The 13206-nt window shown below is 38.4% G+C and overlaps 1 protein-coding gene across 1 annotated transcript in view; it reads right to left on the bottom strand.

Annotated features, from left to right (window-relative positions):
* Positions 1–2895: 2895 nt before the first annotated feature.
* LOC133541263 (4-aminobutyrate aminotransferase, mitochondrial-like) overlaps positions 2896–13206 on the bottom strand; it is a 67146-nt gene continuing 56835 nt past the window's right edge. The window contains exons 14-16 of the mRNA XM_061884553.1: positions 11794–11940; positions 10561–10672; positions 2896–5904 (exon numbers count right to left, since the gene is read on the bottom strand). Of these exons, the coding sequence (XP_061740537.1) occupies positions 5783–5904; positions 10561–10672; positions 11794–11940 (381 nt within the window). The 3' untranslated portion in view covers positions 2896–5782. The remainder of the gene's footprint in view (positions 5905–10560; positions 10673–11793; positions 11941–13206) is intronic.

The following is a 13206-nucleotide window of genomic DNA, read 5'->3' as shown; positions in this document are numbered from 1 at the left end:
ATTAAATTGTATAAGAGTGCAAAATGTTGCTCATTTGTAGTAGTCTTTCTTGAACTATTTGGAAAAAAAGATATAAAAATAACTAAAATCTTGTTGAAAAAAAAAACAAGTGATTCATTTATATATAAAGATTTCTACACATAGAAGTAATCATCAACTTAAAGTGCCCTCTTTGGGGATTGTAATAGAGATCCATCTGGATTCATGAACTTAATTCTAAACATTTCTTCACAAAAAAAGAAATCTTTAATATCAATATTTATGGAACATGTCCACAAAAAAATCTAGCTGTCAACGCTGAATATTGCATTGTTGCATTTCTTTTCACAGTTTATGAACTTAAATTCAGATTTTGTTGAAGTATTATTCATTAAATATATTTATAAAGGATTTTTGAATTGTTGCTATTTTTAGAATAAATAAATAAAAATCTCACGTACCCCTTGGCATACCTTTAAGTACCCCCAGGGGTACGCGTACCCCCATTTGAGAACCACTGATCTAATATATAACTATATAATAATATAATGTTATATCTCACATTCGATATTACGTTTTGGAAAAATCTTGTCAAAAACGCTACTTAATTCATTAAAAAAAATAATTCAAAAGAAAACACATTTTTATGCATATGTGAAGTGAAGTGAAGTGAATTATATTTATATAGCGCTTTTCTCCAGTGACTCAAAGCGCTTTACATAGTGAAACCCAATATCTAAGTTACATTTAAACCAGTGTGGGTGGCACTGGGAGCAGGTGGGTAAAGTGTCTTGCCCAAGGACACAACGGCAGTGATTAGGATGGCGGAAGCGGGGATCGAACCTGCAACCCTCAAGTTGCTGACACGGCCGCTCTACCAACCGAGCTATACCGCCCTGTTATAAACATGTATTCTGTTTATAACAGAATACATGTAAATGTATTCTGTTATAAACATTTATTCGCTTTCTAATAAAAAAATTATAATAATGAATTACATTTGTAATGTACTTTACATTTGTTAAAATCTTAAAGTGCTACAAAGTATAAAAATATTAAAAACAAGAAAAAATGAAAATAAAAAGTTAGAACATATAATACAAAAATAAAATGGAAATAAAATCATGAAAAACAATAGATAAACACTAGATAAAACAGAAACATAGATACAAATAGAAATAAAAGCTTGAAATAACTGGATAAAACAGATAAACAAGCAGTGTATTTAAAAACAAGAAGGCAGAGAAATTACATAAAAGCTGTGCTAAAAAGGTGGATTTTTAGTCCCTTCTTAAAACGGTTGACCGACCTAAGATGGTCGGGGAGAGCGTTCCAGAGTTCGGGAGCGGTCAAGCAGAAAGCCCAGCAGCCCAGTTTGTAGGTTTGTCCTGATAGGTTTGAGGATGTTGGTGTTTGAGGATGTTGCTGTTTGAGGAGCGGAGGTTGCGGCTGGGAGGTTGAGGGGAAATTAGGTCCTTAAGGTAGGAGGGGGCGTTGCCGTAGATGCATTGGTGAGCTAGCAGGTTCATCTTAAATTGCGTCCAGGATGCAATAGGGAGCCAGTGGAGTGATTTGAGGATGGGTGTGATATGATCACGCTTGCGCAGTCTCGTCAGGATCCTCGCTGCGCTGTTTTGAATGCACTGGAGCTTTTTGATGCTACAGTACTTTCTTCTTTCCTTCATGGATCTAGTCTTTACCGCTGTCGGGTTTTTTTTTCTGTATCAATCAATCAATGTTTACTTATATAGCCCTAAATCACTAGTGTCTCAAAGGGCTGCACAAACCACAACACAAACCACTACGACATCCTCGGTATATATATATCTTTATTGTAATATTTTCAGAATTTGTTTTTTCTAATTTTGGCCAAAGTAAGACATGAAAACAATCTCAAGTAGTCTCTATTTTTTATGCCATTATTTTAATAGTCCGGCCTGCGTGTGCAAAGATTTTCCCGCATGTGGCCGCTGTGCTAAAATGACTTTGACACCCCTGCTATAAAGTGTTACACAAAATATTTCAAAAATAAAGTATTTTGACAAATCATCAAAATAAACTAGGCCCAATAGCACTGGTGTCTAACTCAAGGCCCGGGGGCCAAGTATGGCCCGCAAAAGCGTGGTAATGTGCTTTAAAGCGCGTCACATTTCTTACGGAATGTATTTATAGTTTCAATTGACACTAAAATATTATGTACTGCATGCAATTGCAAATATTTTCAACAGTATTATCTGATCATGCAACAATTGTTATATTACCATGTATTCCAAACATTCTTTAGTTGGAGTATTTCAAAGCAAGTTGTACAAAAAAAAAATAGACACTCGATGGCAGTAGTGTTTTTTTTTACTTTACAAATATCATTAATAAATCCATAGGCTGTTGCGTATTATTGTGAGGCAATCATATTTTCATATTTTCATGACTATGACGCAGCATTCAATAAGAATGGTTTTGACAATATATATTGATGCCATGGCATCCGTATCGGATTGATATCTGTGTGGTAAATCGATATGTCATTTCTCTTATGTTCCATCCATCCCCCCCACACCCCAAAAAATATTTGCTGTATTGTTTGTATGATAGGTCCAAAAGACAAAGTATTAAAAAAAGTAGTTTTATGTTGTTCAGTAATTTTGCACTATTGAATTTATTTTGCTCCAACAAAAATGGTCAATGGGGGTGATCTAAACCGTTTAACCATGATAAAAATATTTAAGATGGTAAAACAGTCACAAGAGCATCCAATGATCCTGAAACATGTCATGTAAAAATAATCGATATCATCAACACTGTACTCTATTTAGTTGGTATCGATAGCAATGTTTACAGTATCGCCCACCCTTAATGCATGATGATATAAATACTTTATAGTGTGGAAGGAAGAGTCATAAAGGACAAAAATATGAATCAAGTTAGGCAAAATGTATTTTATTCATCACAGTACATTGACAGTATATATTAAAGACAACAGTTAAAGCCATCTAAGATAATTACATCAATAATGATCTGGTTCTGATCACAAGTGCAAAAATGTTTAACAAAGAAGTGCCTTATCTGCAACTTTAAAGAAATCCAGCAGTATTATTTTGTACTACTGCTATATTCCTCAGCTTTAACACTCTAACCCAGGGGTGTCCGAAAAGTGCGGTCCGGGGACCATATTTGAGTCACAAGCAGACAACAAAATAACGTAACATATTAAAAAATATTCAATGTCTAAATGGCCCTCGTTGGATTTTTCAATTATTTTAACACCCCTGATTTAGTAACCGAACAACTTCCTTTTAGATTGAAATATTTGTTAAGGTGTAAATTATAGGGGACACACGGACCATGTTAGCCTGGCATGGAACATTCACCACCACAATTATGTTGTACGCAAATGTCCTTATTTTAAAAGCGTGCTTTTCTGCCACTTTGAACGATGCAAACATTGAGTTGTTAATGACCCTGTGCTACTTCATCTTTAAACCAAGTTAAGCCTTCATAGATCCCTGCTCAAATCTCAAGTTTCAACACTGGCAGCATGTCAACAGAGCGTCGCTGTCAGTGAAGGTTTGTGTAAAAATCACATTGTTGTGGGATTCCTACTTCTGGGGGGGAACAATTAAAAAGCCATTTACCGTTGCTGTTTAAGCTATTATGTACAGTAGAGGCCAAAAGTTTGGACACACCTTCTCGTTCAATGCAATGTTTTCCTTATTTTCATGACTATTTACATTGTAGATTGTCACTGAAGCATCAAAACTATAAATGAACACATGTACTTAACAAAAAAGGTGAAACAACTGAAAACGTGTTTTATATTGTAGTTTCTTCAAAATAGCCACCCTTTGCTCTAAATACTTTTTCACACACTCTTGGCATTCTGTCGATGAGCTTCAAGAGGTAGTCACCTGAAGTTAAAGTACTACTGACAGTCAGACACACACACACACGCACACTATGTGTGGTGAAATGATCCTCTGCATTTGACCATCCCCATGTTCACCCCCTGGGAGGTGAGGGGAGCAGTGAGCAGCAGCGGTGGCTGCGCTCAGGAATCATTTTGGTGATTTAACTCCCAATTCCAACCCTTGATGCTGAGTGCCAAGCAGGGAGGTAATGGGTCCCATTTTTATAGTCTTTGGTATGACTCGGCCGGGGTTTGAGAACTCAGAACCTACCGATATCAGGGTGGAAACTCTAACCCAGTGGTTCTTAACCTCGTTGGAGGTACCGAACCCCCCCAGTTTCATTTGCGCATTCACCGAACCCTTCTTTAGTGAAAAATAAAATGTTTTTTACTCAAATTCAAGACAAAGTTATGTAGTTTTTTTTTTACTGGTTCACAAAATGAACCATGCATGAGCTTCATCTTGTTCAAAGAACAAAACCAGCAGAGCATGAACTCACAACAAATTACACACCTGCGAATCAGATGGAAAATTAGAGGAAACATCCATAATGCGGCGAGAGGGAGGAGGTTTGATTTGCACGATGAGTCAGGCATGTCTTGACCTGCGCAGCGGAGGCTCCGCCGAACCCCTGAGGCCGACTTCTCGAACCCCTAGGGTTCGAGCGAACCCAGGTTAAGAACCACTGCTCTAACCACAAGGCCACTGACCAGGTGTGCTTGAGGCTCATCGAGAGAAGGCCAAGAGTGTGCAAAGCAGTAATCAGAGCAAAGGGTGGCTATTTTGAAAAAACTACAATATTCATTCATTCATTTTCTACCGCTTATTCCCTTTGGGGTCGCGGGGAGCGCTGGTGCCTATCTCAGCTACAATCAAGCGGAAGGCAGGATACACCTCATCACAGAAAAAAAAAACTAGAATATAAAACATTTTTTTCAATTGTTGCACCTTTTTTTGTTAAGTACATAACTCCACTCCTGTGTTCATTCATAGTTTTGATGCATTCAGTGACAATCTACAATGTAAATAGTCATAAAAAAATTAAGAAAATGCTTTGAAAGAGGTGTGTCCAAACTTTTGGCCTTTACTGTACCTCAAGATGAGAATAAGACAAAATGAATAGCAGTCTTTACGCGATCGATTCGTGAAGGGAAAAAAGGAACTAGCTCTTGACTATGAAGCAGGGTTGCGGTAAATTGTATGAGTAGAAAAACAAAAAAACAAAACAGCGCATACAAGTATCATGCAGGCACTAAATATGCAGAGACATTTTAACGGTCAAACCAAGATTAGCGTTGGTCTGGACTACGAAGTCGGTCCAAGGCGACAGGCAGAAGAACTAGGAGGACATTTCCAAATGGACACCGACATGCAGGTTGCCTTGGAACTCATCACAAACACTGACTCCTCTATCAAAGGTAAGATGTCCGCCTCTTTAAACCGACATTCACGTTAAATTAGGAGACATGGACGGATAGGTTAGTCCATAAGTGCCATTTTTTTGTCGTTGGGTCGCAGTTCGGACGGCCCGGGTCGGACCAAACGACCCATTTGTTGACATGGTATCAGATTGCGTCACACATTCACTGGGAGGTAGTGATGAGAACAGACTACTCCATGCTCGCACTGTGGTGCGTGAAAGCCGGTGTACCACATGAGAAAGTATGAGGAGACTGAGATGAATAAGGTGTCCACACATTTGGATTAATGTCGACTGAATGAATGGATTACAGATTCACCACGTCACACGTTGTTATCGTTGTCCTGGCCGAGACTCAACTGACCTTCTGATTTCGTTTGATTGGTGTGTTTTGTGCTTTATCCTGCGTGGACGGTGAGGAGAGTTCCCTCCCCGTATCCTGGTGTCGTGTCATGGAACCCACATCCCCCGCTGTGTTTCATTTGAACTGGGCCAACACCTCGTTGAAGATGTTGAGGAACATGTGCACGTGGTACTCCTTGAAAACCAGCGACGGACGGAAACGGATGGCCTTATCGCCACACCCCCCCAGGAGGATACCTGGTGGCAGAACATAGTCAGACATTGGAATGTTGTACATTGCCCCTTTGAGGAAAACAGACGAAAATGTAGAAAATCCCCACATTTCCTGCAATTGGGTGCATTTCTACTCTTTATTTGACCTTTATATTTATTCTCATCTACCAACCTTCTGGCTGTCTTTTTGACACTTCCATGTCCAATTTAAAGGGGAACATTATCACCAGACCTATGTAAGCGTCAATATATACCTTGATGTTGCAGAAAAAAGACCATATGTTTTTTTAACCGATTTCCGAACTCTAAAAGGGTGAATTTGGCGATTTAAACGTCTTTCAATTGTTTGCCTGTCGGAGCAATGACCTTTTACCCATGACGTCACATTGTGAAGCAATCCGCCATTTTCTCAAACACATTACACACACCAAGTCAAATCAGCTCTGTTATTTTCCGTTTTTTCGACTGATTTCCGGTACCTTGGAGACATCATGCCTCGTCGGTGTGTTGTCGGATGGAGGAACAACACGAACAGAGACTCATTCAAGTTGCAACAGTGGTCAAAAGATGCGTAAGTCCCTCGTTTGTTCCGCACACTGTACCGACGACAGCTATGCTACAACAGAGATGGCAAGAATGTGTGCATATCCTGCGACACTCAAAGCAGATGCATTTCCAACGATAAAGTCAACGAAATCACAAAGGTGAGTTTTGTTGATGTTATTGACTTATGTGGAGTGTGCTAATCAGACATATTTGGTCACGGCATGACTGCAAGCTAATCGATGCTAACACGCTACTTAGGCTAGCTGTATGTACATATTGCATCAATATGACTCATTTGTAGCTATATTTGCATCCAGCCTTTCCCTCCACCCACATTTAATGCCAAACAAACACATACCAATCGTTGGTTAGAAGGCGATTGCCAAATTTGTCCGCGCTTCCTCCCGTGCCGCTGTCTGTCGTGATATGGCTCAAAAGCTTCTGTTCTTTAATTTAAATTTCGGTACCTGCCTAAACACTCCAACCATCCGTTTCAATACATGTGTAATCTGTTGAATCGCTTACGCCGCTGAAATCTGAGCTACTATTCTATACCTTTCTTTGCTATCCGCCATGTTTGTTTCTGTGTGGTCGCGCTGTGACGTCACAGGACAATGGACGGGTGGATATAACGACAGTTAAAATCAGGCCGTTTATCGGGATATTGCGTGATGGGTAAAATTTTGAGAAACACTTTGAAAAATAAAATAAGCCACTGGGAACTGATTTTTAATGGTTTTAACGCTTCAGAAATTGTGATAATGTTCCCCTTTAATGGAACACAAACTTTAGATAATTTACTAAAAGTGTTATCATTGAAAACAACAATGCAGGCAATGAAGTCAGAAAACGTTTCTCATTTGGCCTCCTGTAGCCACGCCCCCTCGGGTGATATACTTCCTGGGTTGTGACCTCTGTTTACATCAGTCACGTCAAATGAAGTTTGGTTGTTTTATAAATTTATTATGGGTCTACTGAGAATGTGACCAAATCTGCTGTGTCAAAAGTATACATACAGCAATGTTAATATTTGGTTACATGTCCCTTGGCAAGTTTCACTGCAATAAGGCACTTTTGGTAGCCATCCTCAAGCTTCTGGTTGAATATTTGACCATTTCTCTTGACAAAATTGGTGCAGTTCAGCTAAATTTGTTGGTTTTCTGATATGGACTTGTTTCTTCAGCATTGTCCACATGTTTAAGTCAGGACTTGGGAGTGGCCATTCTAAAATCTTAATTCTAGCCTGATTTAGCCATCACATGGACAACAATAAGACCTTCTGGAGAAAAGTTCTGTGGTCAGATGAAACACAAATTTTGGAGGAAAAAAGGTGAGGCCTTTAATCCCAGGAACACCATTCCCAACGTCAAGCATGGTGGTTGTAGTATTATGCTCTGGGCCTGTTTTCCTGCCAGTGGAACTGGTGCTTTACAGAGAGTAAATGGGACAATGAAAAGGGAGGATGACCTCAAGCACATCAAAAGTGGTACAGGAATGTCTAAATCAGGCTAGAATTAAGGTTTTAGAATGGTCTTCCCAAAGTCCTGACTTAAACATATGGACAATGCTGAAGAAACAAGTCCATGTCAGAGAACAAACAAATTTAGCTGAACTGCACCAATTTTGTCAAGAGGAGTGGTCAAAAGTTTAACCAGAAGCTTGTGGATGGCTACCAAAAGTGTCTTATTGCAGTGAAACTTCCCAAGGGACATGTAACCAAATATTAACATTGCTGTATGTATACTTTTGACCCAGGAGATTTGGTCACATTCTCAGTAGACCCATAATAAATTCATAAAAGAACCAAACTTCATGAAAGTTTTTTGGTGACCAACAAGAATGTGCTCCAATCACTCTATCACAAAAAAATTGTAGAAATTATTGGAAACTCAAGACAGCCATTACATTATGTTCTTTACAAGTATATGTAAACTTTTGATCGTGACTGTAAACATACATAGTCATGCATATAATCACGTTTCATCAAACATATATTAACATTGTCCTCCCTCCCCTAGGGATAACTGGGTAACACACGGCACACTGACAAAGCTTAACCTATTGATACTATAACAATCTACAAGGTTAATACAGTTGGCCTCTCTTTTCTTCTCCATTTATCTGCTTTCTTTTGTATTTAAAGTTATCATTACATATATGTAGTGTTGTATTTGAAACAATTGTATGGTTGATAATAGAGGTAATTGTTGTTATCATTTATTATTAATAGCGCTATATCTATTCCTCCATTTGTAGTGTAATAATGTCCATTGTAATTTCTGTATTAATAATATTTAATTCACTAACTGCTTCTTTGCTATCACCTTTACTATCATAGTTGTACATATCCCATTTGCTGTTTGTTGTTGTCTCTCTGTCTTATCCTCCTCTTGTCCCTGCAATATCCCCCACTATCTTCTTAATTTTCCTCTTTCTATCCTCTCCTGCTCCGGTACAGCAAATATGGGCGTCTACATCAACAATAGGATTTGCCTGAGTAGCTGGACAGGACACAAAACCTACCTTCTGGCTGGCTACTATTGAATACTCTAGAACAGGTGTGTTGAAAATGTTTGACTTAGGGGCCACATTGGGCTAAAAAGAAAGGTGTCCGAAAGCAGACTGCATGTGAAGAAACAATATATACAGCCTATAAATATGTATGTGTAGATAGTATATTAATTTAATGGATATATGATTAATAATTAAAGGCCTACTGAAACCCACTACTACAGATGAAATATTAAAATTGCAACACATGCAACACACGGCCTTTTTAGTTTACTAAATTGCAATTTTTTTAATTTCCCGCGGAGTTTCTTGTTGAAAACATTGCGGAATGATAACGCCTGCGCGTGACGTCACGGACTGTCAGGAAATATTAGCGCAGCACTATTTGCGGCTTAAAGTCGTCTCTTTTCATCGCGCAATTAAACAGTATTCTGAATTCTGAATCTGTGTTGCTGAATTTTGCAATTTGTTCAATTAATAATGGAGAAGTCAAAGTAGAAAGATGGAGTTGGTAAACTTTAGCATTTAGCCACACAAACACACGGTGATTCCTTGTTCAAAATTCCCGTAGGTAAAGCTTTACTATGGATCAGAGCGGTCAAGCGAACATGGATCCCAACCACTTGTCGACCGGCAGGTTTCGGTATGAAAATTGTGGCAATAAGTCGCCTCTTACCAGAGATCTGTGGAGCTTGCGCCGTTCTTGTATCTGACTTCCCTCAGACACTGGCGTCAACTCACCCGTGGACAAACCCCTCCGGCTATCAGGTACTATTTAACTCACTAAAACACTAGCAACACAATAGAAAGATAAGGGATTTCCCAGAATTATCCTAGTAAATGTGTGTAAAAACATCTGAATCCGACCCAATGCAATCGCCTTTTTTTTTTTTAAACTTTCTTTAAAAAAAAAGAAATTCTAGTCCTTCGCTATCAACATTATCATCCACAAATCTTTCATCTTTGCTCAAATGAATGGGGAAATTGTCGTTTTCTCGGTCCGAATAGCTCTTGCCGCTAAAACAATGTGAGGACGTGAGGAGCCCTCACCCTTCTGACGTCATCGTCTGCGACTTCCGGTAAAGGCAAGGCTTTTTTATCAGCACCAAAAGTTGCGAACATTGCCGTCGATGTTCTCTATTAAATCCTTTCAGCAAAAATATGGCAATATTGCGAAATGATCAAGTATGACACATAGAATGGACCTGCTATCCCCGTTTAAATAAGAAAATCTCATTTCAGTAGGCCTTGAATGTAACTGGATATTAAGTGTATGTGAAAGTTCGACTCCTACCTTGTTTACCTACGTGACAATCTCCTCAAAGTTGTGTAATCAATCAGAAATATCAAGCAGCTAAAATGTGCCCAACATGGATAAGTGTAAAGAGGGTTTTGCATTTTTTCCCATCATGCATTGTAATGGATTTGAATGGGTGTAATTGTGCATTTTTATGCCGCTTGGAAATTATTTTTTTATAATATAAATCAATATGTCAATCATCATGATTATTCCAACTTCAAGGGCGTGATGTATCTGATTTTTCAAAAGTGAATAATTTCAGAAGACTACTTTAACATCAACACAGGGAGAAAGGGATGAATGAGGAGTAGTGCGTTACATACCCTTGTTCCGTGCCTTCAGAAGGATGTTGTTGCGTGTTGAATCATCACGGATATCGACGGCACAGAAGGTTCCCTGTCCTCGGGCTCGGCTCAGAAGGCCAGGGTACTGAGCCTGAGGAGCAAAGGCATCTGGGTCGTCATCTCAGCGAGCAAGAGCCGAGTGAACAAGAGCTAGTGGCCTATTTTCTCAACTCAACAGTAAAAATGGGCAACGTTTTAGAACAGTTTCAAAGGGGAATTGCACATTTATTTATTTAGCCCATCAGTCAAAATCATGACGAAAGACATGACGGATTAAATTTTTTTAAATGCATAAAGCACTAACTTGGAAATAAACGTAAATAAAAGTTTGCTTACAATGGAGCCAACAAAAGCTCCACTATTCTGCCCATAAAATTACATTTCACGACTTGAATATTAAGTATTAGTGATATTGTTATTGCAAACGCTAAAGATCAGTAGCTTATGTAGCTTTGTTGAGCTCAGAAGGTTGTTTCCACAACCTGGTGCTCGTAAAAGTATTTTTTCTAGATCATATATCACACCTCTTACCTGCATAGAAGGATGTGGACGTAATCCGACAAATTGGTACACTTTGACAACCAATTTAGACCCAAAAATGTTGAGTAAGACACAAAAAGACTCTTGGTTCCACCCTCCTTTTCTTCGCGAGGATTATGAGTCACTCTTCACTTAAAAATGAGATATAACAAGTTGTTCTACCGGTTGGCATCCCAGCGAGGGCAGACATTGTACAGTAAGTGATGTTTTACCATCTTTGTTGGCTCTCATGAAGTCTGCAGTTACTAGTAATCAGTGATGGAAAAAGGAAAAGTTGTGATGCGTTTTTGAAATTAACGCGCCACGTATGCTTAAAATGAGCAAAATACATAAATATTAAATGTTATTACAAACATGCCTGTTACTACATTACATATAAACTTGCATCATGTATATAAAACCTAAATGAAGGTGTTTGGATGTTTTTTTAAGGGCTTTATCGATAGAATAGAGTGACTTTTGATTGCAGTTATTTACTTGTTAGAATGCATGAAAATGGAAAAAAATGGGTTGATAACATTAACATTTTGAATAATAAGCAAGATTTAAAAAAAAAAACTGCAGCTGCCCTGTTAGAAGTTAAAACACTACCTACTGTGCAGTGCATGCAAAAATAGTACACTTACCGATAGAGGAAAAAACGGAATATTACAGATTTGTTAAACTTGTTACCTGTAATTCATACAGCCCATTTAGCAGGGCTTTTCCCGAACGAGTCACTTCCTCCAGGAGGTTCTCTCTGCGAATCACGTTGAGGACCTCAACCAGGAACAAGTTCTTTGATGGGTCACCCATCCATGTGTTGAAGATGCGGTAGGGCTGAAAACAGGTAAATGATAATACAATAATTTCGGACATCGAAATGTGGAAGTTTCGCCAGAAAATGCCTCTTCAGGTTATATTTCAGACCCGCTCCACATCCATTGCTTTCCTCCTCTCCAAGGTTCTCATAGTCATCATTGTCACCGACGTCCCACTGGGTCATTATTGTCACCGATGTCCCACTGGGTGTGAGTTTTCCTTGCCCTTATGTGGGCCTACCGAGGATGTCGTAGTGGTTTGTGCAGCCCTTTGAGACACTAGTGATTTAGGGCTATATAAGTAAACATTGATTGATTGATTGAAGAATGTGTTTACCTAATTGCAAAGTAAACACATCGGTTTTCACACTGCACGGTCAATGAATTCATTATTCTGCCCCCGCTACTCATTTCCAGCGTGTGCAGCTAGTTAACAGCATAAAGAAAAAGAAGCTCTCGAAGTTCTGGTGAGGATTGATGCTGAGGGTGGTGTTTCTTTTGAATAATTTTCCTCCCTCAGTTTTATTTCTTTACACGTCTTTCTTCATTTAAGTTTGTAATATAAAACATCAAATAAACGTGACAAAAGTATAACGTTCATTGTGTATTTCACATAATGTCCGTTGTGTATTTTACATAAATAATGTCCATTGTGTATTTTACATAAATGTCCATTGTGTATTTTACATAAATGTCCATTGTGTATTTTACATAAATAAAATTGAAGGTTGAGTGTTAATGTATTCACACAATAAACTAAAAATGTTTACATTAACAGAAATTACGCAACAATCACACACTGTATATGACTTTTCACAATTAAATCTAAGGTTTGTCGCCCTCGACTGGACAAATTTAGCACTACATGTATTAAACAAGGTTTACTCTAAGACAAAAAACAACCACGAACACAAAAGTTATCACAAAGCAAGCAATTTCAATACAAAACAAAGTCGATCTCTTTATGCACAAATTATATAAATGTTTGACCAAGTATTGTGATGAAGTTTACAAACCGGGATTAACCCATTTATCATAAATAAAACTAATCTGCGTCATTGAGAATTTGCACCACATGTAGGTGTAAACCCCCAACATTTAAGCAACTATTTTATTATATCTCCTCTGGGGACAATACTGTAGCAACGCAAACTCCAGAAATGTTGGATTGTCTTCAGTTGATTGTTGGCAACACAATTATCTTGGTTGTCATTGTTACCAGCCACAGTATTTAGACAATAATGGTTTTTCATGCTGTACAAGCTGTACCCTGACTACTCTAAAG

The sequence above is a fragment of the Nerophis ophidion genome, linkage group LG23 (assembly GCF_033978795.1).
Source record: "Nerophis ophidion isolate RoL-2023_Sa linkage group LG23, RoL_Noph_v1.0, whole genome shotgun sequence".
In the NCBI taxonomy this organism is placed as follows: domain Eukaryota; kingdom Metazoa; phylum Chordata; class Actinopteri; order Syngnathiformes; family Syngnathidae; genus Nerophis; species Nerophis ophidion.
This window is presented reverse-complemented; position numbering and strand designations above follow the sequence as displayed.